General features: G+C 42.9%; 1 protein-coding gene across 2 annotated transcripts; it reads left to right on the forward strand.

Annotated features, from left to right (window-relative positions):
* The first annotated feature begins 455 nt into the window (after positions 1-455).
* On the forward strand, positions 456-27,818 carry ADGRG4 (adhesion G protein-coupled receptor G4). Of its 2 annotated transcripts, none has more exons than XM_010715207.4 (24): positions 456-816; positions 1,450-1,554; positions 3,662-4,279; positions 9,145-9,225; positions 9,637-9,731; positions 10,048-10,100; positions 10,462-10,501; positions 11,007-11,032; positions 12,177-12,325; positions 13,059-13,191; positions 14,107-14,225; positions 15,109-15,319; positions 17,217-17,382; positions 17,468-17,617; positions 18,468-18,590; positions 20,462-20,507; positions 21,400-21,503; positions 22,868-22,989; positions 23,516-23,784; positions 24,560-24,653; positions 25,522-25,811; positions 26,363-26,464; positions 26,797-26,955; positions 27,610-27,818. In XM_010715207.4, the coding sequence occupies exons 2-24, from the start codon at positions 1,464-1,466 to the stop codon at positions 27,735-27,737; spliced, it is 3,369 nt and encodes a 1,122-aa protein (XP_010713509.1). In that variant the 5' UTR covers positions 456-816; positions 1,450-1,463; the 3' UTR covers positions 27,738-27,818. The 2 variants fall into 2 exon arrangements, with proteins under 2 accessions (XP_010713509.1, XP_010713508.1); XM_010715206.4 differs by having other exon boundaries at positions 457-816; positions 9,142-9,225.

A 27,818-nucleotide genomic window follows, 5' to 3' on the forward strand; every position in this document is an offset into this window, starting at 1 on the left:
CATACATCCAAGTGAAGTAAAACTCCTTTTTAGCCAAACAGCCCCAAAGAGTCTGACCATGTTTGGTATTTGTGGCCATTTTCTGCTTGTTTGTGTCACTGTTCTCCTTAATCTGGGTGTTTTTCTGCTTTGAGTCCCAAGTGTCCACTTCTAAAGCATCCCAGGTCACTTCTGACCCGAAGTGGTCCTGGTGCCTCTTCCTGCTTGGTCCCAGCTCACTCAATCTCCCTTAGCAGCAAGTAGTATATCACATTTGTTGAACAAAACCATCCCAGATTATTGCACTTGCAACAGGAAAAAGGGAACAGATTATCTTTACATGACAGCATTACCCACTACAAATAGGGGCCAGACAGCTGCTGTGGGAAAATAAAAGCTAATGTTCTTCACTGCAGCTGCTTTGGAATGAGGAACAAGGGCAGCCCTGCAGCTACTTCTTTCTGACTTGTGTTTTATAGTCCTACATGTTCTGGACTTTGCTCTGGACAAAACTTAATACAGCCCATGACGTACAGCAGACTGGAACATAATGATTTGTTTCTTGAATGTTATTGCAAAAGTCAACAAATCATTGCTGGAGTAATAAAGGAGAATGTTGGGAGGGAAGATCTGTTGTCACAGCAGGTTTTCCAGTACCTGAGAAATGCGGTTTTGGAAAAGAAATCTCTCGCTTTCCATTGCCTGACCCGCAGAAAACATCACAACCTCCCACCTGGCTTTCTCTTCATTTTTCTCCTCATCTGTGTTTTGGCATCTGGCAGAAGTCGTGTGGAACCCTTGGCAAAACCTTCCTGGATTTCAGCGCCACGTGGGGAGGTGAGTTTTGGAGCAGCATCTTTTAAAGAATGTGATGTTTTTTAGGAGAAAGTATGAAGCACCAGAAATGTGTAGGAACTTCAGTTTGGTTACTGCCGGCTGGGAGTGCAGTGATTTGTGTTATTGTAAATGTTGCTGTGACAGCAGTAAGTGGAAAGCTGGGTGAAATTTCCTCACTTTAATGTTGTAAAGTGCACTCTCAAAAGGAAAATCAGAAAGTTGTTATTAACTCAGGTTTGGTTCGTTTGGGTTGTTTTTTAAAATCATTTTCTGACGTTATTTTACAAATCTGGACACAAAGGAACAATCTCCATCTTGCCAGTGGTCAGACATAGTGTAACCCATAGCAGGAAGCCCCAGGCAAGGGCTGTGCTTGGTTCTAAGCCAGGTGACTCCAGCAGATGGTCTGATTTTGGGTGGTGCTGTGCAGAGCCAGGAGTTGGACTCGATGATCCTTGTGGGTCTTTTCCAGCTCGTCTCTTTCAGAAAGGGTCTGCATAGACTACTCAGCTTGCTCACAGCAGGTATGACCTTCTGGATTCATGTGTTGCAAGTGCCATTTCAGCAGCCTCCAGAAAGCAGACTGAATGTCTCAGCCAAGCACATGAGTGAGAGCCCACATCTCTCTTTCAGAACATGCCTGAAGAATGAAGAGGTCCACGTGTGCACCTGCAGAATCCCCTATAGACAAGGCTCTCTGCATCTTGGTGGTTGTTGCAGGACTGTTCCTCCTCACAGGTAATTCCCATAGGACTCACCACTGCACAAGCAGAATGCATCCCACAGCCCAGTAGTGCTGTCCTGATGCACACACAGTATGCATACATAAGATACCTTTTTCTGGTGTTTTTTGTTTTTTTTTTTCCTTTCTTTTTTTTGTTTTATTTCCCCAGCTGCTGAGTCAACCACAGTCAGCTGTGCTTCATGGGCACACTCAGTGCCCTTTCACTTCACCATTGATAAAACCAGTAATTAGCTCCATATTGGATTTTGTATTTCTTTCTTTGACTTTTCCTCAAGAGCAATATGGGGCATAGAGATAATTCATGGCCCTGAAATGTTGTGCTGGGTTCACTCCCAGCACAGAGTGCAGTCGAAGAACAGATGACTGCTTTCCAAGTAAAACCTGCATAATACAAAGGCTGGATTGATGTTTAGGACTTGCCAAACGTTGCCACTTTCTTTGGGTAGAGGCTCCTATTGTGTCTGCTATCAGACAGTGGCAGGGTTGATCCCTGAAAGGCTGACTGTCAGCTGCGGGGCAATGGTCCTCCAGCCAGTTGTTGGTGCCAGCTCTGCCATTTCACATCACAAAGCAATTCCCTTTCTTTGGGCAAACCCATTGGATCTGGCTTCTCAACCTCTGGGGCCCTGCAGCTGTGGAAAGTACAGCTGAAGATTGTTGCTGTGTTTTCTTGTGCCCATTCAGTGCTTCAACTACGATTAAGGAGCTGCCCTCACCTCTCTGCACCCCCAGAAGCACTGCCATGGGTGTGCTCCTATGGTCCCAGCACTGGTGATGTGCTTTGTGAGTTCATGTGCCAGGGTTTTCTCCCACTAAGGCAGGGGCTGGTGTGCTGGCAAAGAGCAGCTGCATTCCCAGCTCATGTACACTGATATCACATACTACTGTTCTGAATCCTACAGAATTCCACTCCAGGTGAAAATAATTATCGTGGTTGCAAACAAAGAGGGTTTAGTGGCATTGCAGTGGTGGAAGTGAGACCAGGATGTGGTGTGTGCTCCATCTGAATGCTGAGTGCTGATTTTAGAAGTAAGACAAACATGAAAGACAGTAGTGTTATTATGTGTAAGGAGAAATATCCTCCTTATATTCTGAGGGCACAAGGGTACACCAGAACAGCAATACACAGCTTCTAACCACCTACAGATGATTAGACCATGTATGGGTCATTTCCCACTTGCCTTCCATTTGAAGCATGTGAAATAGATGGGGAGAAGAGTCAGCTACTTTGGCAGCCTAGGACGTGCCTAACCCTCATGAACAGTACAAACAGTCACTCGGATTTATTGACCAGATTAGATTTGAGGGATTTACAATACCTGGTTTGCATGGCAGGCAGGCAGGTTTGGGAATGACTTAAGTTCATTTGAGGAAAATGCTGTAAAAACAACCCCCAGATAGGATTATAAAAGGCTCACTATAATGGCAGTTCTTACCTAGAGGAAGTACATCCTACAGTAGAGAAGCATATGTATACATGAGAGCACAGAGACAAGTTAAGGATGCAGATTTCCTGCATAGGAGTGGTCTGAGTTACAAATGGAGTCTGATCAACTCTCCCCACCCTGATGGTGTACACAGACCCCCTACGAGCAGGACATGGGTGGGATAGGGATGGAGCTGGTGGAAAGGAAAAACCTGCCAAACTCTCCAAAGCCGGGAAAAGGACAGCCCTTATTACTTGTATTATTAGCAGAAACCCAAACCTAAAGATCAGGGGTCAGATTTGCCACTGGGAGCCAAACCTACAAAGAGCTCTTTTCCCAGAGCTGAACTGAAACCTTTGCACTGAGCACCCACACAGATCTTGGACTTGGTGGATTCCGAACCTGAATTCTGTATTGGATCCTACTGGGCATGTCTTGAGGACTTCAACATTTCCCTTGCGGAATTAAACTCATCTTCTCTTTGCTTGTAGCGTAGGAGGCCTCAGAATTTAATTTCAAAGGCAGCAGAAACCAGAAATAGAATAAACTTTAAATATTTTTATTATCTTCCAGGAAAGTCGCTGGATGAGGTCATATTGCAGCTTTTTTTTTTCTTTGAAATAAGCACTTCATTTTCCCTCTTTACTTGGTATATGTATTTTTTTCTTCATAGAAACACGTTCTCTGCAGGGAGAAACACTGGATTTACTGGGAAGGAATGATAAGTACGTGTCTCTGGTCAACCACAGCATCCCTCAGCTATGTCAGTTCACAGTGTGCATCGATCTGAACCGAACTACCAACATTAGCTCTTGGGGAGCATTTTCCTATGACACTAACAACAACTCCACTGAAATAAATGACTTAGAGCTTGGACTCTCTGGAGAAAACAAGCAGTTAAGAGTGTATCTTTTTGGCACCAGCCGAAACATTGAGGTTGATTTAGCCCTTTTCACATGGTATAGTGTGTGCTGCTTGTGGGACACCAGGAAACAACTGCTGGAAGTCTACTCTAATGGTAATCTGGTGTATAGTAAAGACATAAACAGCACAGAGTGCCTGAAGCCCAACGGAAGCCTGGTGCTGGGTCATCTGCATAAAAGGAAGGATGGCTTTATTGTACGAGTGAGCAACAGCTTCATTGGCAACTTGTACTACTTCCAAATGTGGGACCGTGCACTGCGCCAGGAGGAGCTGCTGGGCTGCTCCATGGGCAATGTTGTCAGCTGGAGGGAAGAGTACTGGGACTTCAGCAGCATCCCTCCCGTCGCTGGCCATCACCTCCGCTGTGGTGAGTCTCTCTGGTATTTTCTCTCCTTTGGGCTTGTGCACTGCTGGGGATGATGCATACAGAGTAAGGAACCCTCCACATCTCAGGACAAGTGGGGTTGCTTAATATCCTCAGAGTGAGACCAGCCATTAGTGAGATGATGTAATCACCTCTCTATAAGATGCCTGTCCGGGCTGCATCCTACATGGATGTTGCTTCACTGAAAGCTCTCATAGTGTTTGGTATTATCAGTCCTAGTGTCTGCATGGACTACACAGTATTAAAATACACAGCATTAAAACAGAAGTCTGAGATTGATTAATTGAGTCAACGGCATGCCATGATTGACTGTTTGACTTAATGGCATGCTATGATATATAGGTGCTCCACAGTAGCACTGTATGCGTGTTTCCTTGTCCTCTGTGAGATGATGGTTCCGCAGGGAGGGCAGAGGCACAGTTGGAAAGAATTGCTTGGTGTTGGTGCCCAGTCTGAGAACCCAAGGAGCTTCCCATCCAGCAGTGCTTCTCAGTTAGGTGCAGTGCCTGAGAACCACCCCTCAGCTCCCCATGCACTTCTTCTCCTGCTCCAGGTTCATCAAAGTGAGAGCAAAAGAAATTCAAAGAGGAAACAAACCACTGCTTCTGGGACCTTTGCTCAGAGGGATTTCTCCCACCTCTCTCCTTACACAGCCCTTTGCTCTGCAACAAAGAAAAGAGGCATGAATAACAGCTGTAAATCACAACCTTCCCATCTGCCTCTTGGCTCCTCACCCCATTGCCTTTATCCCAGCAGTTCTGTTTCTGCACTGCCTCTTCTCTAAGCTATGTCTTTGTGTGTGTCACTGATGAGGAGCAGCATATCGCACAGGAGATGAGCTAAGCTACAAGGCACCGCAGTAGTCCTGCCTTGGTGCCATGAACTACTGCATAGAGATCTCCCATCTGGACAAGGGCTGTTGCAATCTGAATTTTTCCCAACAGCAATTGCTGAGATGACCACTGTGATGTCCCGTGAACATACAATTTAATTGTGTGTAAGTATCTGGCCTGTGTCAGATCTCAGCAAGACCTTTGCTTCTACTATAAATCTAGCACTTACTGTAATTAACTGCAGTTCATGATCTGGCTGTTTCACAGGGACAAACTGGTGGTAAACTAGATAGCAGTAACAGGGAGTGGTACAGACAGCAGTGAGTGATTGTAAAATCATTAAGGTTGGAAAGTCTTCTAAGATCATCTAGTCCAACCATCCACCTAATACCAATATTGCCCACTAAACCACATCCCTACGTACCATGTCCCTAAGTGTGATAAGACACATTCCACAGTTCTGTCCTGTCAGACAGGGGCAAGAGTTCCTATTTGTCGTCCATGTGGGGTCGTATCTATTCCGTCTATGTCAGAACATCTGAAACGTGTACAAGACATAGCTGTGCCAAAGTGTAGCCATGCAATGAGACGTCAAGGTGAAGAGCCATTTTGGTGCTACTGACACAACTCAAATCATTACTGATGCCCTGTGGCAATTGCTAGCTGCAAGATTTGCATCTCGTGTTTATGTACCTGGGCACTGCTTCAGTCTGCAGGGTTTGGTTCAACTCAGCAGTACACAGTTTATGCAGTTGTGCTGGAGGAAGTTGTGTGGCCTGCTTGCTTTTGGAAATCCCACATTAATTTTGGGCCTGTTAGGCAAAATGAGTGGAACTGCTCATATGAATGCAGAAGGAAGCAGCCTTACGATGGTTTGCTGAATGGTGTGAGTGCTATAATTATCCCAGCCATCGTGCTGCTTTGCTTGGTAGAGGAGTAAGGTTATTGTTTGGCCTTTGCTTTTTTTTCTCAAAGTTCTTGACGACGATCTTTTGCTTTTCCAGCTCAGCTGGGCTTTCACTAAAGGCAATGAAGTAGAATTGTGTGTTCTCATCCTCTGACTCAGCCTTCACCTCCTCCTCCCCCCGCCCCACTCACACGCTGATTTCTAATTCTCTTCTTGATTTTAAATAATCTGGGAGAGATGAATATTCAATGTATGAAAATGACTGCTGGTAATATAACAGTACATTTATTACAGTTTGCTTACCAGTTAATCTAATTCTTGCTACTACTTCTGATGGAAATCAAGCATGTTTTCAGAATGCCAAATAAGCCATCTATTAAATTCTCAAATTGAGACCCAGGACTTCAAAAATGTTATGGTATAGTATTTTTCTGGTTTGAGATCTCTTTCTGTTGGCACTCCTTAACCCCCATTTTGTGAAGGGAATTACATGCACGTTAATTAACACAAACGAGGTTGCAGGATTCAGGTGGATGGTCCCACACTTGCCTGCTGGCAGTGGTTCCTGACATGGGAAAATAAAAAGATTTTTTTCTTCAGGTGATAATGAGAAAGAGAGAAAGAAAGAAGTTAGAACCTGTGAAGTTGTAATTATGCTTTTTTTTGCCAGGAGATGGAAACTTCACTCCCAAGTAGAATGGGTTTGGATTTTGTTCGGCCATTTCTGTATGTTTTTGCCTAGCAGATTTTTCTGGTTCATCCTGGCTGACACCGGGTGATATCATACATCACCCCTGAGGCGATGGGTTTTGAAACATTGCACTGTAATAACAAGAAGGGAATGGAGCCTGTAATCACGGCTGCCTGCAGACTCCTATCTGCAGAGAACCCGCAGCACGGCAGCACCAGGAGGACAGGTTGAGCCCCAGGCTTACAAACTGCTTGACTTATGGCTTGGCTAATCACAGTCTAGTCTCATGTCTATATTCCTATTAGGAAAGGAAGAAGTGATTTGTTCCAATGGCAAAGCATGACTGCACAGCAGTGGCCCTTCTGTATTCTCATCACACTTTCTAATAGTAATTGTTACAGAAGCTTGTAACAAAACACACACTTTCTTCCACTGTTTCTGACAGCTCAAAACCAGGCACTAATTATGTATGGTGTCATAGCGAGGCCCAGAGAGCCTGTGCCTGCAGCTTCACATCACGGGGAGGCACAGAGGCTCCCACCAGCAGCTTACGGTGTAGGGTTAAAGCCATGAGGGATGCTGCAGGACCAGGCTCTGTGCAGCCCCGGGGGGTGGATCCTGAGGGCAGTGTTCTGGCAGTGGGGGAGAGGGGGGCTGGTGTATGCGTGCTGGAGGGCAAAGCACATATTTCCAGCTTCAGGTCCCTGGGCTTTCTGCTGGAGGTTGGTTTTCCTCCATCTCCAGAGTTTTGCTGTTACTTTAGTGCATATTTCTAGTTTCTTGCTTTCTGCACATTCACGTGTCAAACAGTGTTAGCGGCCATTGGCAGGGCTGTGTGCTGAGTACCTCAGGCTGTCCTGCAGCTCGATGATTTGAGCCCACGGATTTTTCCAATCAAAAAACCAGCAGATAGCCATGGTGTCAGATCGGCTTCTTGGCCGACCGCAAGCTGCTGGTTTGAAATGGCAATGTGGCAGCTTGCTCCTGGAATGGCTCGAGTTGTAGTGGAAGAATGAAGCAGGGTAAAGTGATCCTCCTATTTCTAACAGGCAGTGCCATCCCAGAAGGAAGAGGCATGAGTAAAGAGAAGAGCTGTCCAAATTATAATCTAAGATTCATCAAGGATCATGGGAAAAGCTGGCTTGTGTCTTGTGCCTGTTCAGAAGGGCTGTTTTGACTTCAGGTGTCCTTTCAAGGTCGAGAAATAGAATCATAGAATCACAGAATCGTTGGAGTTGGAAGGGACCCTTGAAGGCCATCTGGTCCCACTCCCTGCACTGAGCAGGAACACCCACAGCTCCATCAGTGCTCAGAGCCCATCCATCCTATCTTGGCTGTTTGCAGGGATGGAACACCACCACCTCTCTGGGCAACCTGTGCCAATGCTTCACTGCCCTTATCATAAAATAATTCTTTCTTACATCCAATCTAAATCTCTCTAAATAATCCAAAGCCATTTGGGATAAAAAAATAGGAGACTCTTTCTTCAAGTTTTAAACAGCCCTTGTTCCTGTTACCGCCCATGGATGTGTTGCTATTGAGTCAAGTGGGTCAGAGATGAGCTTGTTATTATTTTAGTCATGGGTGGTTCTTCTTACACTGAACTACAGCAGAGAAACCAGTGGTTGACAAAGCGTGGCTTTATCCTATCTATTTCTGAGCACACTCCTTATTCATAGATATTGAGCTTTTTATTCATGTGTTAAGTTTATTTCTCATTGTCAGAGCTAGAATTGTCAAGTCTGATAGTCACGTGAGTGAAGAAAAAGCACAGATCATCAGCATAGCAAGATATCTGTATGTCTACAGCAAAATGTTGTGATCATGCTTTTCTTTCATCACCAAAGCTGTAATGTTATACAGTGATTCGTTCACTGCCATTTCCTGTAGTGCATGTGAGCAAGCACTGCCGTTCTGTCCCTGTCTGCCTGAGGGGGTGGCAGATTGCATGTGAAATGCAAAAGCCCTACCTGGTTTGACAAGGTGATTCACTTCAAGGAAAATTAGCTGAGAACAAATTCCCAGAATGTTTTGCTTTGCAAATGACAGGCAGGACGAATGGCGTTTATAATGGGAATCCTTCTGCCAGGTTATCTTAAATCAAAGTCGGTGAACATCGCTGTTTGTTTCCCATTCGTTACTGTAGCTATCCTGTGCTTGACAAGTGGCCTTTCCTGAAGGATGCCACAGATTGTGCAAACAAGAAGGGAGCAGAGAGATAATTGCTCTTCAACATAAGCAATGGAGAAACAAAACAAACAAACACACAGAGCCGTATTTTCCCTTCACTCCGCAGAGGTCTGTTCTGAGTGGAGCAACAACAGCTCTTTGTGGCAGTGACCTCTGCTGAGGGACTCTCTCTCCTATGAACAATGTGCAGTGTTGATTCTCAGACCTTTCAATTGTTTTTCAGCAGGTTCAAGTGAGGCATCATCGACAGCGGCGCCTACGCAGCTGCCGTTGTCTCCAAGCAGCAGCACCAATGGCCCCACTGCATGTAAGTGCCTTTCCCAAGGAGACTTTTAAATGCTGAGCTGATTCTCAGTGGCACCGACTGACACTGTACGCACGACAGTTTAAGACCTGGTCACGTGTTTGTGCTCGGCAAGGAGGTTTTTGTCAGTAGATCATCCTACCTCTTCTTATGCATTCTCAGCACATGGGAAAAGCAAAGTTGGTGCACCACTGTCCTTTGCTTGTTAAAATGAGATAACTTGGCCTTGACTTCGGGCCATTAGATGTGCAGTGCAGTAATCTGGACTTAGACATTCGGAAGGTGGGATTTCCCATAGAGCCTAAGTGACGGAATGGGAAACAGAACCATGGCTAAGGGGAGGGATGAGGACAGAGTGCAGACACCCATCTGTGCCAACTAGAGGATGCATCTCCCTTTGTTCTCTTGCTGCAGTCAGCTTCTATAGCATTGACATGAACTTTTCGCTCTTCTACACAACTGAGAGAGCTCCTGATTACTATGATGCAAGGAAGCTTATAGAAAACTGGGTGAGTGCCACTCTTTTCTCCTTCTCATTTATTTCTAGAAGGTATCAGATGATGAAGACAGCTGGTACAGCACGCAAACTTAGGGGACAACACAGAAATAAGTCTCCATGTAACAATATCACAGCGTTTCATAACCATGTTATCCAACGCATTTTTAAAGGGATAAAATTAAATTCAGAAAGTGTTGACACTTTCCAAATATTTTTAGCCCTTTTCATTGGGATTTAGAATTTCAGTGACAATTTTAAACTTGCAAGCAGTTCTAGAACGAGCATCAATAAATGAAGTTAACAAAAATGTTACTGTTTTCTTCCAGTTTAGTGTCATATTTGCAGGTGAAGAACTAGTTGTGACGGACTTTAAAATCAGGTAAGCCGTATACTGGTGTCACCTTGACATTATGTCCTTTGAGAGAGATTGCAGTCAGATTCCAAGTTGTTTAAATATCTCCAAGAAATTAACAGAGAAAATGTTTTTAAAATGTGAGGAAAAGTAGAACACGTAAAGAATAGGAAACAAGATCTTAAAACAGATCCCTCCAGAGCTTCCTGTCTTAATGCATACCTGCCACAGCACTTAGAGATTTATGCAGACATACCTGTGCTGAATTCCAGACGATTTCTCTGCTGCAAGGTCTGCCATGTGGTCACAAGATCTTTTTGGGCAGTAGCAGAATGGGATGAGTAATTCTATATGCTTAATATCAAATAATTATTCTATTTCCTTTCAGGGTTAACTCTCCACAAAGCAATGTGTACAAGAGGACCCGTGTATGTAACTTGTTATTTTCTGGTTTAAAAACATAACTTTTCTTACCTTTGCACTGAGGATATTGTAGTTACACGGTCTAAATGCTAATCCTACTGTGTTCTGTAGAAAGCATTAAATGTAATGTACTCCATGTAAATCAATGGACTGGAGAGTCACTGTGTCTGAACAGACATTGGAATGCTCTCTGTAAGATGAAGGCAGGACATGCCCAGCACTCTTTGCAATCAGTCTGCTTTGGAAGACCCTTTGGGTGAGCGCAGTGACTGAGCAATGTTAGATATGGATCTACTCTGCTCTCCACATGAATCAGTGTCCATGCACTGGGAGTTTCTGTTTTGTCTCCGTATGTCCCAGAAGCACTCTGAAACAAAGGCCACTCTAGATAGTCATTTAAGACATTAGGCTCTATTTTAATGAACACCTGGGGTTTCTGCTGTTCCAATCACCCTTGCACCAGCTGATTCTAACCAGCTTTTAACTTTCTGTGTCCTATCCAAACCGAAGATGAAGACAAAGCAGATGTCACAAAGGTAAGACTTGTGTTTATAAACTGGATTTTTCTAGTTCCCACTGATTTAATAAGAAAATCCTGCTTCCTGCTATGAACCTGATCATAAATACAGATCACACATCAGATATTTTAGTTTCAGGGTAGAGTGGGGAACCTTTATTTGCATAAACCAGAAAAACACGTGTAGATTCAGAATCAGTAATGCTTAAGTCAGAGAAATGTATCTGAGCATCCAAGGTTTTCCTCTTATGGCCCATATCCTGGGGATCTTGCCATACTTCCATAGCAAGCTGGGAGGTTTGTGCTGTGCTGTTGGCTGTGATCAGTGCCCCTCATCGAAACCGGAACAGAGAGTGGCAGACTGCATTGCTAGACCGTGCCCAGGAGGTCTGCCAGGATGAATCCTGCACTTCTTCTGCAGGAAATCCTAATTGCCTTCTGACTTCAGGGCAGGAGAGCAGAGGGAGCTGAGTTCCCATCAGCTTCAAAGGGTTGTAAATGGTTACCCCAAGGGCCATGCTGAGTGGGAAACAACTGTGTAGGAACAGGAGCGGGTTGGAAACACTTGAAAGCTCCCACTCCTTTGTTCTTTCTGCTGTGTCTGAAGCCACTCAAAAGAAAGGGATGGTCTTTCCAAACCTCCTTGAGTCAGCAAACATAGTTGTTTTGAAGAGAAAACACTGGAATCCAGTGGAGAGCAGTTGGTTAAATCTGTGCCTTTCAGGGAGCCTTGGTGTCTGCTGCCTCTGTTTGGGCACAGAGTACTGAAGGACCTCATTGTTTTATGACTAGCTCACTCTGGACTTTAAAACACAGTTCAAGAATGCTTACTTTCACAGAGATTTTCCTTCGCTAAGATAACATGATTAGGAAACCTTTTGAGGCAATTCCATGAAACTATTAATAGGTTCTTGTACCTGCATTCCCAGTAATTGGTACTTCATAATGCATTTCAAGTGATAAGGTGCTCATGTAGATAAAAGTGGTATTTGGTGACATTTGCTGTAGGATTGCACTTGTAGTGAATAAAATGCATACATCGATTATTCAATTCAATATAAGTTTGTGTGTTACTCTCTATTTTTGCAGCCAGTAACATTATAAGGTATAATAATGGAATGTTTTTAATATCATAGCATTGATTGTGTATGTTGTCTCTGTAGCTATGTTTGTAAAGCCATTATGAAGGTCACATCACATGAAACACAAGAAGTGCTGAGTCTCAAGATAAAACAGTTGCTGAATGACACTTTCCAAGTCGGACCGCTGTCATTAGATGTGGAACCCGAAGATGTGGCTGTCAGGCTAATAGGTGATACTTCATTAAAACCTCATTTTGACTGCAGGTTTTTAATCAAACTGAGGCTCTGTGGAGAGGTTAGGACTGGAAAACATCCCTACAAGTATCCCTGCAGGATCCCATCTGATGCACAAGTTATAGAAAGCAATGCAAAGACATCTTGCAATTAAACCAAACCTACCACAGACATTCTCTTAGTGCTGGTGCTGATTGGATTGAGTCTCAAATTGCAAGCGATCTTTTTGGTTTGGTAACAACCTTTATCAGTCCTTAAAATACAGAAGAAAGCCAGAGATAAGAGATAACAGACTGTACCTGAAATTCAAAAACACGTTTTGTATCAAAGACTTAAAAGGTCAAGTACAAAACTTCAAGCTTGGAGGAAAAGACATGGATGGGATAACGAGGGGCAGTGTGAAAGCAGCTTCAGATAGATGAGAGAAGCCTGCAGGATGGATTGCTGTTAAAATATGATTTGTGATGCTGTGAAGCTAACACTTTACCTGAGAACTGACCTTGTCAAACAAAAGCAGAAAAAGGTTTCAGAACAGGCCAAATACCTGGGGAAAATGCTTTCTTACAGTCAGTAATCTTGTAAAATACTCCCATACAGCTCACAAAAGATGTGAAAACAACAGCTCAGTGCCAGCAGAAACAGAAGTTGAGGGCTGAACAGCTGTGTCAAGGAAGTCTGCTTTCTGACTATCAAATCTTTTTAAAGATCTTTTATGTCTTTCATCCTCAGTATTACTGGATTGCCCAGAAAATGTTTCACAGACCAAATACAAGGGCAGCTATTTCTGGCCTCAAACAAGTCCGGCTGCCACAGCAGAGGTCAGCTGCAGGAAAAACCCTCTGCAGTCTGCTTGGAGGAAGTGGTGAGTGACCAGAACATCTCATTTTGGTTCTTGAATGGCAAAGGAGGAGGAGGGAGTGCAAGGCTTTGTGTGATGGAGTCCAAATGGATGTCTGCAGTGGCGCACAGCAGTGCCATGCCAGGAAGGATGGCTAACTGAGTACAGACTGCAGGAAAAGGGAGTACTGTGTAATTCCCATCACCTGCAGCAAGTGCAAGCCAGCCTAGCAAGAAACTGACTGTCTGCTTGAGCTGGGAGGGGAAACAGATGAACTGTAGCATTTGTGCCATCCACTCATGGCACTGTGCCCACCACTGGCAGAATATCACTCCTTCCAGGTGCATTTCAAATCACTTTGGCTTTTGGACTCAGTTCCCACTGTGCTAAATGAATGCTAAGTCAGGTCTGACTTGCAATTAATTTTCACAATCAGGCTAATTGGTGAAGTATTGACACAAGGTGCCCGGGGAGGTGGTGGAGTCACTATCCCTGCAGGTGTTCAAGAAAAGGATAGATGACACACTGAGTGATGTGGTAGAGTGGTCACAGGCATTGAGTCATAAAACCATAGAATCATTAAGGTTGGAAAAGACCTCTAAGATCATCTAGTCCAACTATCCTCCTACCACCAATGTTGCCCACTATTCCATGTCCCTCAGTACTACATCCACCCTGTCCTTAAACACCTCCAGGAGCAGTGACCCACCATTCCCTGGGCAGCCTGTGACAGTGCATCACTACTTCTTCTCATAAGAAATGCTTCCTAATATCCAGCCTGACAATCTACTATTCTAGTAAGCTGATGGTTAGACTTAGTGACCTTACTGGTTTCAACCTTAATGATTCTATGATTTTAGTTACTTAAATGGGAATGTGGGGAACATCAATTAATATATTTTTTTCATGTAGCTCGAAATACACTGTTTCATTTTTCAGTGCAATTAATATTGATCTTGAGCAATCTTTCTGGAGCAATCCAAATATGACTGAATGTAAATTACTAGAAGAGCTTCCAAGTAATATCCTGGACCTTCATAACATCATTGTAACAGAAGGTAAGCCACCGGATCCTTCCATGATACAGTGAATGGAAGTAAATTGGTTATACTTAAATAATGTGTGTGCTGGACAGCAGAAAAAATGAAGCTGCAGCACTGTATTATATGCATCCTACTCAATTGGTCATCTTAAAATATTTTTAATGTAGATGGATTTTGTGATTGCTTCAAATTCTCTAGCTACTGCTCAAAAGAACTGTCTCAAATCCAACACTTAGATGTAGAATTAAGTAAGTAACCAGAGAATAATGTGGCAGATTTTGCCTGCCTGTACTCCAAGTAAAAGGAATTCATGTCCTGTAGATTTCGTTGAAATATATCTGCAGTTACATACAGTCTCTCTGACTCGCAAGTAGTAAAGCTCTGTTACTATTAAAAAATTATAGCAGAACGATGAGATGATGAATGGCAAATACCAAATTTTCAAACTACATCATTCATAATTTGTTCTTCTGCTATGCCAATTAAGCAGCATTTGGGCAGAGGGAGAGGCTTGTTTAATTTTGAACTCACAAATGATCAAAGTTAAACAGTATTTACAGATAATCTTTATAAGCCAAAAGCAGGTGATTATATTCTTATGAAAACCACATTGTTTTCTTCCTTTAAAATACAACCTGAAATACCCAGATTTTGCTTTGAAGTTTTTGCCAGATTTCATGGCGTGTTGAGGGCTTATTGACTTCTTTTGGGGCCATAACTTCCTAATAGATCAGAAGCATTATGCCCGCATAGAAAGAGAGAAGAGGCACAGTCTAATCCCTTGCTTTAATGTACATACGTGTAGTTGTATATCTAGATGTGAAGCCATGCTTTACGTAAATCATCTATATTTCACGTAAATCATTTGTACTCCCCCCTTTTTTTTAACTTTTCCCAGAGAATGCACAAGATGTTGTACAGCATATTTTATATCTCTTGCCGGATGCAACACTGGATATGGAAGAACTAGAAGTTATTGGAAATAAAATTTCTGATATTGTGAAGTTTGTAGATTTAAGTGTGACACTTGCAGAGGCTATATTGACTATACTGGACTATATTTTACTTCAAGAAATGGAGGATCAGAACATCAGAAAAATGACCAATAGGTAAGTAGCATAGCTGCACAGAAGTGGATTTCCCCTTAGGTTCCAGGTGGGGCACAGAGTGCAGCAGCCCAGCTGTTTGTACTGGAGAACTCTGCACTCATTGCCTTTTCAAACTCATGAGTCTGACAGGATCAGCAGCCAAAAGTAGATTAGGAAATCTGATGGAGAGAAAGCTTTGGGCAGCATCACAGTCCTTTTGGCTGTGTTACCTCTCTTCAATTCCTCTTGTGCTGCAGTGTGTGGAGTGGGGGCTGTGATGGCTGCTCACTGACTTTGCCTTTGGCTTCGCAAATACACTCTTTTTTTTTCTTTTTTTTTTTCATGTGCAATACCCATTACTTACAATTATCTTCCCATACAGTGTAAGCTTTTAGGGACAAGGATGACATTCTGATGCTAATATATACTCTAGATTCCTGATCCATAATGGAGATGGAGTTGGTATGTAAAGCTTGTAAGGAAAATGAAGATATTATTACAGAAGAATATTAGGCATGTGAATGAGTACTCTGGTGATACCTGGCACATGCTAAACATGATATCCCAATAAGAGCTATGACTTTGCTTCTGTAAGGTTTCAGTAGCAATTCCTGACCTTGGGTACTTTGATGATTTAACTCCAGACTTTGCAGCTCTAGGGCGAAAAAGATCTTACTGGGGTCCTGCTGTGTCTGGTACCAGACCAAGGCACAGGAAGGTTTTCTTTCAGTCTGTCAAAGCCAGCTTTAACACATTTCCAATAGACTATTATCCTTACTTGCATACTGCTGAATAGCCTTATGGGCTGCCAAGCAAGAAGTCTAACTCTTTTAATACCCACATGCATTGAACAACCCTAATTTGCTGCTTCCTAAGGATCCCAGCCTCTTCTCTCTACTGAGAAACAAAACTCAGTTGAGAGAAGAGGCTGGGATGTCGGCCTGTGAAATCTCCATGCTCAGAGACGGTCAGAGCTTCACAGCACAAGCCTTACCTTGAAATAGCTGGACTACAGAGCTCCAGAAATCCCTTGCAGATTGAATTATTCTGTCTCTGATATTTTACCAGAGAGTATAATTAAGTAATTGCAAATAATCAGATTAGTCTGCTTTACAAGTTACTGCCTTTCAGATGAAATGTAGTATTCGTCTGGGAGTTAATTTTGCCTGATGTCATTCCAGAACTCATGTTGCCCCTCAGATGCTCCAGGGCTGATTTATCCAATCCATTTAACCCTGTCTGGCAGTGGGCTGACTCTCAGCCACAGAAGGGTATCGTCCACCTGCCAGAATTCCAGCTGACAGAAACATGCTCAGACTTGAAGGTCTTTTCCAGCCTAGGATCAAGGGTCTGGGGGTGCTGGTCAATGCTTGGCTGAACACGAGCCAGCTGTGTGCCCAGGTGGCCGAGAAGGCCACTGGTGTCCTGGCTTGTATAAGCAACAGTGTGACCAGGAGGAGCAGGAGGTGATCATCCCTCCTTACTCAGCTCTGGTGAGATCCACCTCAGTGCTGTGCTCAGTGCTGGGCCCCTCACTATGAGAAAGACATCGAGGTGCTGGAGCACATCCAGCTGCCCAGTGAGATGGTGGTCACCATCCCTGGAGATGTGCCAGAGCTGTGGAGATGTGGCACTGAGGGTCGTGGTTATGGGCACGGTGGGGGTGGCTTGGGGTTGGAGCCTAATGATTCTATGATTCTGGGACTCTAAGCTAACCCAATTGCTTGTAGCCATCTGACTCTGTACCCAACAAAATACCGTCTATCCCAAATATAGTCCATTGTGCTGCAGAGAATGCTCTTTGTGATCAAAACCAGAGCACGGGCATTTAGCTGATTAGCTCCTGACTGCATATTGTGAAGCCAGGAGAACATTTCAAGGGGTGTGTCTTTTTTTCTTGCTGTTGCTCTCCATAAAGGATCCTGAAGACAACAGAGGAGATAGGCTATAAGCTGGCTCACACAGAAAGAAACACATCAGTCATAACCACATCCTTCGCCTTGCTGGTGATGCGTCCGGATCCCAGCGTGTTTGAAGGAGTGGCCTTTGGTGTCACCTCGTATGACCAAGGAAGAGATATCAAGGTGAGAAATCCAGGCCATTCCTGCTGCTGTTGTGTGTAAGTGTGCTGGGGAAGGCAGCTCTGAGCACATCGTTTCTTTCCTGCAGATCAGTGTTCAAGAAAACCCATTTGAAAATGCCTTGGCCTCGGTGCGTTTGCCAAAATCACTGAAGACATTCTTAGGAGACAACCAGGCTGACCCAGAGACGTATTCAAAGATCCAGTTTAATTTTTTTGGCACGACTTCTCTCTTTGTGGTAACTATCATTCCTAACAAATGTGAACATGGCAGCAATCGCTTCAGTTGTCCTTAATGTGCACGAAACCAAAATCCCAGCGGCATGATCTGCTCTGGGTGCATTTAGCATTGGGCTGACGGGGCATTAAGACGTGTGCAGAGAAAATGCATCCAAGCATCAAAACCTTCTCAGCAGTGATAATGCTCCATGAGGTGTCTGGAGACTGCAGATGTTTTCTTCCTTTTCTGTAGCTGATGTCAATCCACTGCTTTTGTTTTGTAGTTAAAGAATGTGCCCCATCCTCCTCTGACAGTAAGCTCCTACTTAAACGGTATCCATAGCACATGTCAAATGTTATGAAAATAATTTCAAGATTTCTTTCTCCATTAAAACAACAGCAGCACCAATATGTTGCATTTAGAACTGTTCCAGTATTTGCTGTGTTTTCTTCACTCTGGAACACGAGTGTAGTTTAAAAAGAGCTGTTTCCTTTGGTACAGCGGAGCGTGCAGTGTGCTGAGCAATGCTTTCCATGCAGAACAAACATCCACAAGTGTGTCTGCTGTCTAATGAGCTAAATGACACACAACTGGATGTTTTCATATACGGAAATGGTTATGCAGATTTCTCAATCCAGCTGATGCAGCTGAAGCTGTTCTGCTTCTGCTGATGTAGAAAGTGTCCCTGAATTGGCTGCTAACTGCACGTTCTGATTAAGTAGCAAGCAGTTAAATTACATCAGGCATCCCGTGGCGTTTAGCTGATGGCAGCTTCCAAGAAAGACAATTTGAGAAAGCAGCGAGGGGCAGGATTGCTGGTAACTCAAATGACTTGGAATTGTTTGCGTGTCTGCGTTTTCCCACTGCAGGATGACAGCTTACAGAAGGAGAGGCTGAACACTTACGTTGTAAGTGCCAGCATTGAAAATTCACTGATTCAGAACCTTAATGAACCTGTGAATATAACTCTTCAGCACATCAACAAAAATACGGTAGGATATGTGTTGAAATAAAGACGATTTCACTTCCACTTCAAATAAGCTGACAAGGGGACAGATAATTATGGAACGTTTTGCTGACTGAGCTCTCCAACATCTATCAGCCAAAGGACTGACAGTGGTTGGGTCCACTCCTGCAGGTTAGCAAAGCTCACGTCTCCACTGTAAACCCATGCTTAGAAGCAAGGGGCATTTCCCTCATTTCCTTGCTTTGATCTGGTCAATTTCTCTCAAGAAATAATTTATTTGATAAAAAAAAATGGCAGCTTGGCTGTAAAAGCATCGATCTGTAATTGCTTCTAATTCTGCAAATTGCTTTAGTCAGTGAGAGGGGTAAATCTCAAGAAATGCAAAAACACTGCATAGATATTTTCAAAATCACTTTGGTTTGTGTTCTTCCATAGAATCATAGAATGGCCTGGGTTGAAAAGGACCACAATGATCATCTATTTTCAACCCCCTGCTATGTGCAGGGTCGCCAACCAGCAGACCAGGCTGCCCAGAGCCACATCCAGCCTGGCCTTGAGTGCCTCCAGGGATAGGGCATCCACAGCCTCCTTGGGTGACCTGTTCTACCACCCTCTTTCAAAATGATGTTTCAAAGCTGAAATCGATCTTACACTATCTGCTTAGTGGGCATGGCTCCGACTTGTTGACCAGGTTAATTCATTACATCTTTGTGTTGCAAAAGTTTATGACCTCCTCTGCACGCAAACGCATTGCAAAATAAGGACAGAACTGAAATATTCAATGAGTTGAATTTGATAAAGGTTCCAGTTAATGACAGCTTGACTATACTGCTTTTATGACAATATGGACTTTGCATACAGTTCTAGCAAATGACATATAGCCAGAAATTTCATCCACATATCCTCTCTCTTCTGTCATTTTCACTCCATGAGGCCATCTGGCACCTCTCGGATTTTTTCCTCGACCTTTAAAAAATATCCTAATTAAATATTTAATGATTTGTCATCTTAACCTACAGCTTTGGCTCTCTGCCTAATTATATTTGACAGCCTGCAGTTCACAAGTCTTTAACAGCTTATCTGTTAGGGTGCTTCCTGTAAACTCTGTGCCTTATCAAACTTTATTAATAATAGAGGAAAATGAATCTGTGCCTTGGGAAAGTTTGCTGCAGCGTTATGAGTAATAAACTCGAATGTCCCCAAGAGCAAACATTGCATTAAAAACCCATTTAAGCTGCTTGCAGCACACACACAAGCTCTATTTTCTCTTGGGTTTCTTCTCTGCCTTGTTTCAGAGTGAGAACAGAAACACTGAAATTCTGAAATAAAGGTTTTCTTATTGTGAGATTTGCTAATTTTTTTGTTGATGTCACATGAGATCAAGGTTTTTATGGTAGGTCCTATTCAGAACTTGGACATTTCACCAGTAATTCGCTGTGACACCTCAGATATCACACGAAGCCAACAAGATGAGACACAGGGACCAACCTGAGCTGGACAACTTGTCAGTTTTTCTGCCCAAACAGACAATGAACGGTGCAGAAATTGTGAAAACTGAGAAAAGCACTGACTCCTAGGATTTCACTTGGTAATGGAGGAGGCAGGATGGGAGCCCTCTGCTGGCTGTGCTGCTATGGATGAGTGCAGTGCTACCCTAGATGCTTTCTTGTGACCAACATCTCCACTGCTGCCGAACTGAGGCATCTTCAGGAACCTGCTGACCCCCGGGACCACCACCATGCCAATAAGCACAGAGACCAGGCTCCCCTCATTCCTCATTCCAGAACGGGGGGAGTTAAATCAAAGTGCCACAGCTTTAAATCCCAGTTATATGCAAGCCAGTGCACAGATATACTGAATAAATGTCACGGCCTCTTTTTCTTTCTCCGCCTTTAGGGTAATGCAGCAGTGCACTGCGTCTTTTGGGACTTTCTGAAGAATGGTAAGTGTGATGTACAGAGCTGCTGTGCTCCCTCTGTCACCAGAGCCTTTGGCTCCTGTTTGAAATTTGGAATCCATCTCCTCGCATCTGGCCCCTTCTGTTTTGCTGCTTTCCACAGGCACTGATATCTCAGTAACTGGCGTTATTTCTAGGGATACATGTCTGGCGATGTGCAGTGGTGCATCCACATGGATAAGAAAAATTAGTGAAAGAAAAATAGCAGAAACACAACAGAACATCAGATGACTTCTCAAAGTCACCCCAGGGAAGTCAGAGGGGACTTTGCTGTGGTCAGGCTTTGAATACGGCTCAGGGAGTAAATGGACACAGAAAGATAACCATGAGTTGGGTTAATTCAGCCCACGTGGGAGAGATTGCCTCCTTAATATTAATGTTAGATTTCATTTATTTATTTGCTTGTTTGTCTATCTATTTATTTTTAAATTTGAAGTTTAGCTTCCGAATATGCCATACATGCCACATAAATAGGGTCATAAATAGAACCTCACCAGGGAAGATCTGGCTTGTTCAGTGCTACACGCTGCCTAAACAGTTCCTCTGCCCTGTAAATATTTCTTTCCTTCTGTGTTTCCACACCCTGCAGTGCAACCTAGTCAAGCTAACTCTTCCTTACCTTCTTGCTTCCTCTGTGTGCAGGAATGTAAATGACTTTAAATATTTCTTCCTTCCACCAAAGGCTTTCATCCAAGTTTTGAGGTTCTCAGGCAACTGTGTAAGATGTGTTCCTGTGTGAAATATCATTTGTATGCTGCTAAATGACCCTGCAATCTGTACTAACTTGAGCTCGTTTTCACACATTCTGCATGCTGCAGAGCTATAAATGACTGAGCATGACTAACTCTGCTTAAAAATCTTTTTCTATATTACACAGATGGACTGGGTGGTTGGAATACAACAGGGTGTGAAACGGAATATACAGATATGAATTACACAATCTGTTTTTGTAACCATCTTACCCATTTTGGAGTCTTGCTGGTAAGTACTCCATGAATCACCTCCAAAAGAGACGCATGGCACCAGATAAAGTCATCACTTTTTGGTTTTGGTTTTGGGGAAAGATGGGAGATTCACATCCGTCCCAGCTGTTAGATATCTGCCATTTTGCCAAAATCAATAGCAATGAACAAAGCAATTATAATAATTACCATGGCATAAAGTCCTCTAACTGTTCCTTGCCACAAGACAAATTCATTTTATGGATGTAATCTGAACCTCTTTGCAAAGTGACTTAATCAATGTTCATGTTCAAAATACCGTTTAATTTATTACCTGCCAGTTGGCAATTAATAATATGATAGCTTTGCCTGCACTCCAACAGGAAGGGAAGTTGAATATAAATAAGGGATTTATTAACTATCTATTAACTAACTATTTATTAACTATTTATTAACATTAACTATCACCTCCTGGCAGAAAAGGCAGTTGGTGTTTTAATACACAGAAAACTAAAATTCAAATGTCAAAAAAAAAAAAAAAGAGAATACAGAGATGACTTCCTGAGAAAAGGTGGCAACAAATGCAGAGATGGGGAAGAAATGAACTCAGAATTGTCTGTTGCCTGTAGAACTCAACCAGTGAGGGATAAGGCTGTCCCCCCAAGGCCAGGTCTTGCCCAACGTCCCCTAGGGGTCAGCATTGCTCTGCTCAAGGGGAGGCACCAAAGCGCAAAAATGGGACTTCTGCAGGAAGGAATGAAGGTCTTACAGGTTGTAGACAACTTGTGCTGAAGTTTCTATTCAAGCAATTGGAATTCTGTCTCGTTTTAAGTTCTCTTTTGCGCTTCCACTTAGATGCAAGAATAGACACAAGCAGTTGACATTGCTAAGTCCATTGTGCGCCAGAGGTGTAGGTGACTAGTTTGACATTCAGTGTTTCACCAAATGACAGAGAAAACATGGCAGGAAACAACCAAAATCCCATCAGCCTCACTCCTGGCAGCAGCTGGGAGAAGCAGGGCCTGGTCTCCCACATGGCATTTCAAGGCGATGCTCTTTGGATGTGCGCTCCAAGGCATTTAGCAAATTTGTGTAGTTCCCAGCATGGCAACTGCCACTGAAACATTAAAACTGGAGTTTCTCCTACAAAGCAAGTTGAATAACCTTGGTGTGATACTGGGATCCTTGCTGAATTTCTGTAGTACAGCACTGCCAGGCTCACGAGGAGGTGCTGGATGTCTGGAATGCTGAATGTCTGAACCAGCTGCACTAGTCTGAATATTCTGCAGGGCTATAGAGTAAGAAACACATAAAAACAGAAATTGTTTTTCTTACCGATGTATAAATGTGGAAAGCAATTTTCTTCATCTGGCAAACAGCTGTGACTCTTTACCTTGTATCTAGGACTTGTCCCGGGCAGAGATAGACGCGACAAACGATCGTGTATTAACTCTGATAAGCTATGCAGGATGTGGTGCTTCTTCCCTTTTTTTGGCTATAACACTGGTGACATACCTAGCCCTTGAGTAAGTCTGATCCTTTTTCTTGTAACACTTTTTAATGCTTTCACAGCAATAACTTTTCAGAAACTAGCAGAATGTTTGGTAATATTCGTTGATGTGATTCACAAGGGGCAGGAGTGAGATCTGAAGGAGTAAATATTGCTTTACTTTGACCTGTGACTGTGGTGAAGTTGGGATTCAAATCCTTACACTTTGAGACATGCACCAAATTGTTCAGCAACTTCTGATTTCCTTATTTTTTTCCATTTCACAAATGGATATTTCATGGGTAGAGGTAAGACTTCATGCCAAGAATAAGGAATATTCCCTCTATATAAACTGCACATTGGATGTTAGAAACAGTAAAATAGAGTTGCTTATGTTCCTGTTCTTTCGCTGTTGGTCGCTCTGGTGTGTTTGTGCTGTTGGATGGGTGTAGTTTCACACTGGATATACCAGTAGCTCCTGGCACAACAGGGCTCCAGACTTAGGCAACTGTCCCAGCACAATCTGTGCAATGACACCCTAGTTACTTTCCACTCCTATTTAGGAAGCTGCGGAGAGACAATCCTGCAAAAATCCTGCTGAACCTCTGTGCCGCATTGCTGATGTTGAATGTGATCTTCTTGGTCAACCCCTGGCTGTCCTCCTACAGCCTGCCTGCTCTTTGCATTGCCGTGGCTGCACTCCTGCACTATTTCCTGCTGGCAGCTTTCACCTGGATGTGCATGGAGTCTGTCCACCTCTACTTGGCTCTCGTCAAAGTTTTCAACGTTTACATCCCGAAGTACATCCTAAAATGCTGCATTGCTGGGTGGGGTAAGTAAGCAAAATTCCTTTTGACTTCTGTGCTTCTTACCTTCTCTGAGATGGAGCTCGCAGCAATGTGATGCACACAGGCAGAAAGAAGCCCATGTGATGGCTCAGTTGTTAGAGAAGGTGTTATCAGAGGCAGTGACCTAAAGAACAGTTTGGCGTGCGTTGTTTTTGTAGCCATTAGAGGCTGTTTTAAAGCCTTTTTTGAATGTTTTTGAATAGAGGGCAGCATGTAATCACCTCTATCCTTAGATTTAATGTTGCATATAATTGCTCTCAAGGGCAGCCATATGTAATGGCACTGCTGGCAGCAGTTGTTCTGAACAGAAAAGCCAGAACTGAAAGAAATATGGCAAATAGGAAATGAATGGAAGGGAAGACTGATCAAACGCTGGCTGGAAAATGTCTGTCTCTGTCAGACCTTCATGCAAAATGCGGCAGTCTGCTTTTCTTTTAACACGCTACTTTTTATAATAATCAGTTGGTTTTATTTTACCAGATTGGATCCCTTCTGGAGATGTTTGAACATTCACAAACATTTTGCAAACACAGATATTTTATGCCTACTCATTTGTAATTTACATAAATAAGGAGATTAATCCTGCTATGCCACACATTTAATTACACTCATTTCAGAAGGAGCTTTGGGAGTACAATTTGATCCCAAGAAGTACATGTCTGCAGTAATTAGTCATCAGAAATTGTCTGACATCTTCCCATATACTTCATTTTATCTCGTTTATTGGAATATCTCATTTTCTCTTTCTTTCCACGTTAGGAATACCAGCGATTGTAACCATTATTGTGCTCATTATAAATAAAGACTTCTATGGTAATGGATCACAAAGTGAGAACAGTCCATTCAGCAATTTGTAAGTACAATATTCTAAGCTTTTTGATGGTCTTCAGAGTATCTTAAAGATAGAAGAAACAACCAGAAGGCAACAACAGCTCCCTTGCTTTTGTCTTTCCTTCCCTATCCCAGCTCTCTCCTTTCAGTGGCTCTGCTTCAGTGGATCCTTTTGGGCCATAAGACAGCCATGTGGAGTAACTCTCACTTAGTGGAGTGGACCTGAGGATGGGCAGGGATTCTTCCAGCTTAGTGCCCAACATTCTTTGCCACTGTGTGTTCCAGCTCTGCTTTTCCTCTTTGGATAATCTCTTCCTTTACACAACAGCAACTCAGTTTGAGATGACATCAGTATATGCTCCCTGCACATTCTCTCTTCTCCAGTGGGAAAATACTGCTTTCTTTCATCCTTTTCAAAAGGATTTTATAGCAAGGAATGCATCGCTTCATTTTTGTTGGTTGTTTTTTTTTTTCCCTGCTTTCTATTTAGCACAACCTGATCACATGTTGGTGACAATTACCTCAAATATTTGAATGTTGGAGGGACAACACACTCATGACATCTCAGAGGAAAAAGTGTTAAACAGACTCCTAATTAAGTCATATTTAAATTGATTTTCCTAAGGTAGTGTATTATTGTCTGTGTACGTTGTCAATTTGTGAAACAATTATCAGATTTATCTGAATTTGACAGAAGACTCCAAGATATTATATTTCTATAACATCCATGAAAAAGGCAAAAAATAGAGATTCAGTACTGGGGGAAAGCAATGGGTGTTAGGAATGCCATTGCTTGGTATCAGAGAACCACACGGGAGGATTATTTTGGAAGCCAGGCTTCTTTAGCTTCCCTGCCTGCAGAACTCCTCATCATATTTCCCTTCTTGTAGTTGCTGGATTCAAGATAACGTGGTGTTTTACATCTCTGTTGTGGCCTACATCTTCTTGGTGTTTCTGACGAACACAGCCATGTTCATCACTGTTCTCCTCCAAATCCACTCAGTGAAATCAAGGACACAAATGAGATCCAGATTCTGGAAACGTTTATTTCTCCAGGACCTCAAAAGTGCTTTCAGCTTGATGTTCCTCTTGGGCTTAACTTGGAGCTTTGCCTTTTTTGCCTGGGGAGCAGTGAGGATATTTTTCTTGTATCTCTTCAGCATCTTTAACACTCTGCAAGGTAATTCTTGAATGGAGTACAGCTATAAATGCAACAATTTAGGACTGTGGAATAGAAATACATTTGTGGAATCATATAATTAAAGCATGGGGGAAGTGGAGAGGTCATACAGGTTTTGAGTTACACTGTTCTGCTATTTTATTAGGAAAGCTCAACTGAAGTGAAATGACAGTGTTGTTTAGACAGCATAGCAATGATAGGTATTGCCATTAGGTACATGAAGGCACACATTTGAAATGTGGGTCCCAATAAGCATGTGTTTTCAGGAGCTGGCACAGTCCTTTCTGTCTGGGCAAAAAATGCTTGGTGAGAATCTCCAGTGATTGTCAGATTACTCATACCAAATCTGCAGGTTGCTATTTCTGATACCCTTTCATATGCACCAATGACTTTCAATGCAATTCTGGACCAATGTGATACTGGTTCAGGGTTTACCTCTCTGCCCATCCATAACTTGCTGGTAACTCAGTGACGTATAAATACATCAGAAAAGGGGGAGCAGGCTGGACAATCAAGCCCCTAACCTGTGATTTATCTTCTTGCTTCTTTAGGGTTCTTTATTTTTGTGTTTCACTGCCTAATGAAGGAAGATGTAGTGAAGCAGTGCCGAATACACTTTTGCTGTGGGAGATTTCAACAGAATAATTATTCTGGTAAGCATTAAGTGGTTTTCATTAGCTTCACTCATGTCACAGTTGTCCTACAGTAAGGAGCATGGGATTCTCTTCAATAGTTTCCTACTATTTCTGCATTGCATTGGATACTCTTCCATGAACTGCTTATATGATAGGATCATGATGTGTCAGTATGCAGTTAAAAATGTAGATTTCTGAAAGAGATTTCTGCTTAGTCACTAATTCTGTACAAGGAAGGTACAAGAAGCAGGCCCTGAACTTTCTCCTCTCTGGCAGTTTGAGGTGTAACACACCAGGAAGAATTTCCCATACAGAATTTTATTCCTGTGCTTTCTAATCTCTGTTTTCAGGCTGGAATGGGTCAGGTACAACTCCTACATCTACACCAAGACCTTTAAACCACAGATCCCCATCCCCAGTTTTGTGGAATCCAAATTCTAATGGAACAAGTTCAACTTTCAGTTCAGATATCCTCCCTGGGACTTCGCTGGATAGAAATTTTAGGATTGGTAAGAAAACAGACTAAGATGCAATAGGTTCCATACAGTGACTGCCAAATCCCAACCAATGGAAATAAATGGGAATACTTTGACTGCTTTGTCTACACCAGACTTCAATTAGAGGTCAATGGCTGTGTTACAGATGCCTTTTCTATATGGAAGGAAAGTCAGAAAGCCCTTAAGATCCTGATACGGCTTTTCTCCAAAAGGAGGGGAACTCTCAGCTTAGCTTCCAACTGAGGCACCTAAGAGATGCTCCACCCTATGCCAGCTGGCTTTTGTTCCCACAACACCTGTTTCCTGTTAGGGAGTTACTGCAGTCTATTCTGTCTCATGCATTTCCAAAAAAGCAAAGACACTGGGGATTACAGGACCTGCTGTGAACCTGTTACGCCCAGAAAGATCCCAGCAGAAGATTTTGCCTTCCAAGATAGAGAAATTGTTGCAGGGTCAAATTCTGAAAGCAAGGTTCCTTTATAGGAATTCTGCCCTAAGCACCAAACATTCTCAGCTGGTTTTAGATACTGATTTCTGTTAGCTTCCCGAAGTTAAAGCATAGGCATGTTCAATGTGCACATTCAATTGTGCACAGTCAGGTTTCTTTCTAAATAAGTGAAACCAAATAATCATCACTGAAAAAATTTCCCCCATTATTTTCCCTAGCTGAAGTTCATTATAACCCAAGTGCCATAACTCCAGAAGATGATGAAGCCAGACGTCCTTATTCCCAAAGAATATCACCCATGGATGCAGAGCTGCGCTATCCACAGAAAGCAAGATTTTTTCATTGATGCTGAATTTGTTTTCTTCTGATTATCTGATGGTGGTTGTCTTTTGTGGCAGATAGAAATAAACACTGATTTAAATAATTA

Source organism: Meleagris gallopavo, chromosome 9 (assembly GCF_905368555.1).
Source record: "Meleagris gallopavo chromosome 9, MGAL_WU_HG_1.1, whole genome shotgun sequence".
Classification (NCBI taxonomy): domain Eukaryota; kingdom Metazoa; phylum Chordata; class Aves; order Galliformes; family Phasianidae; genus Meleagris; species Meleagris gallopavo.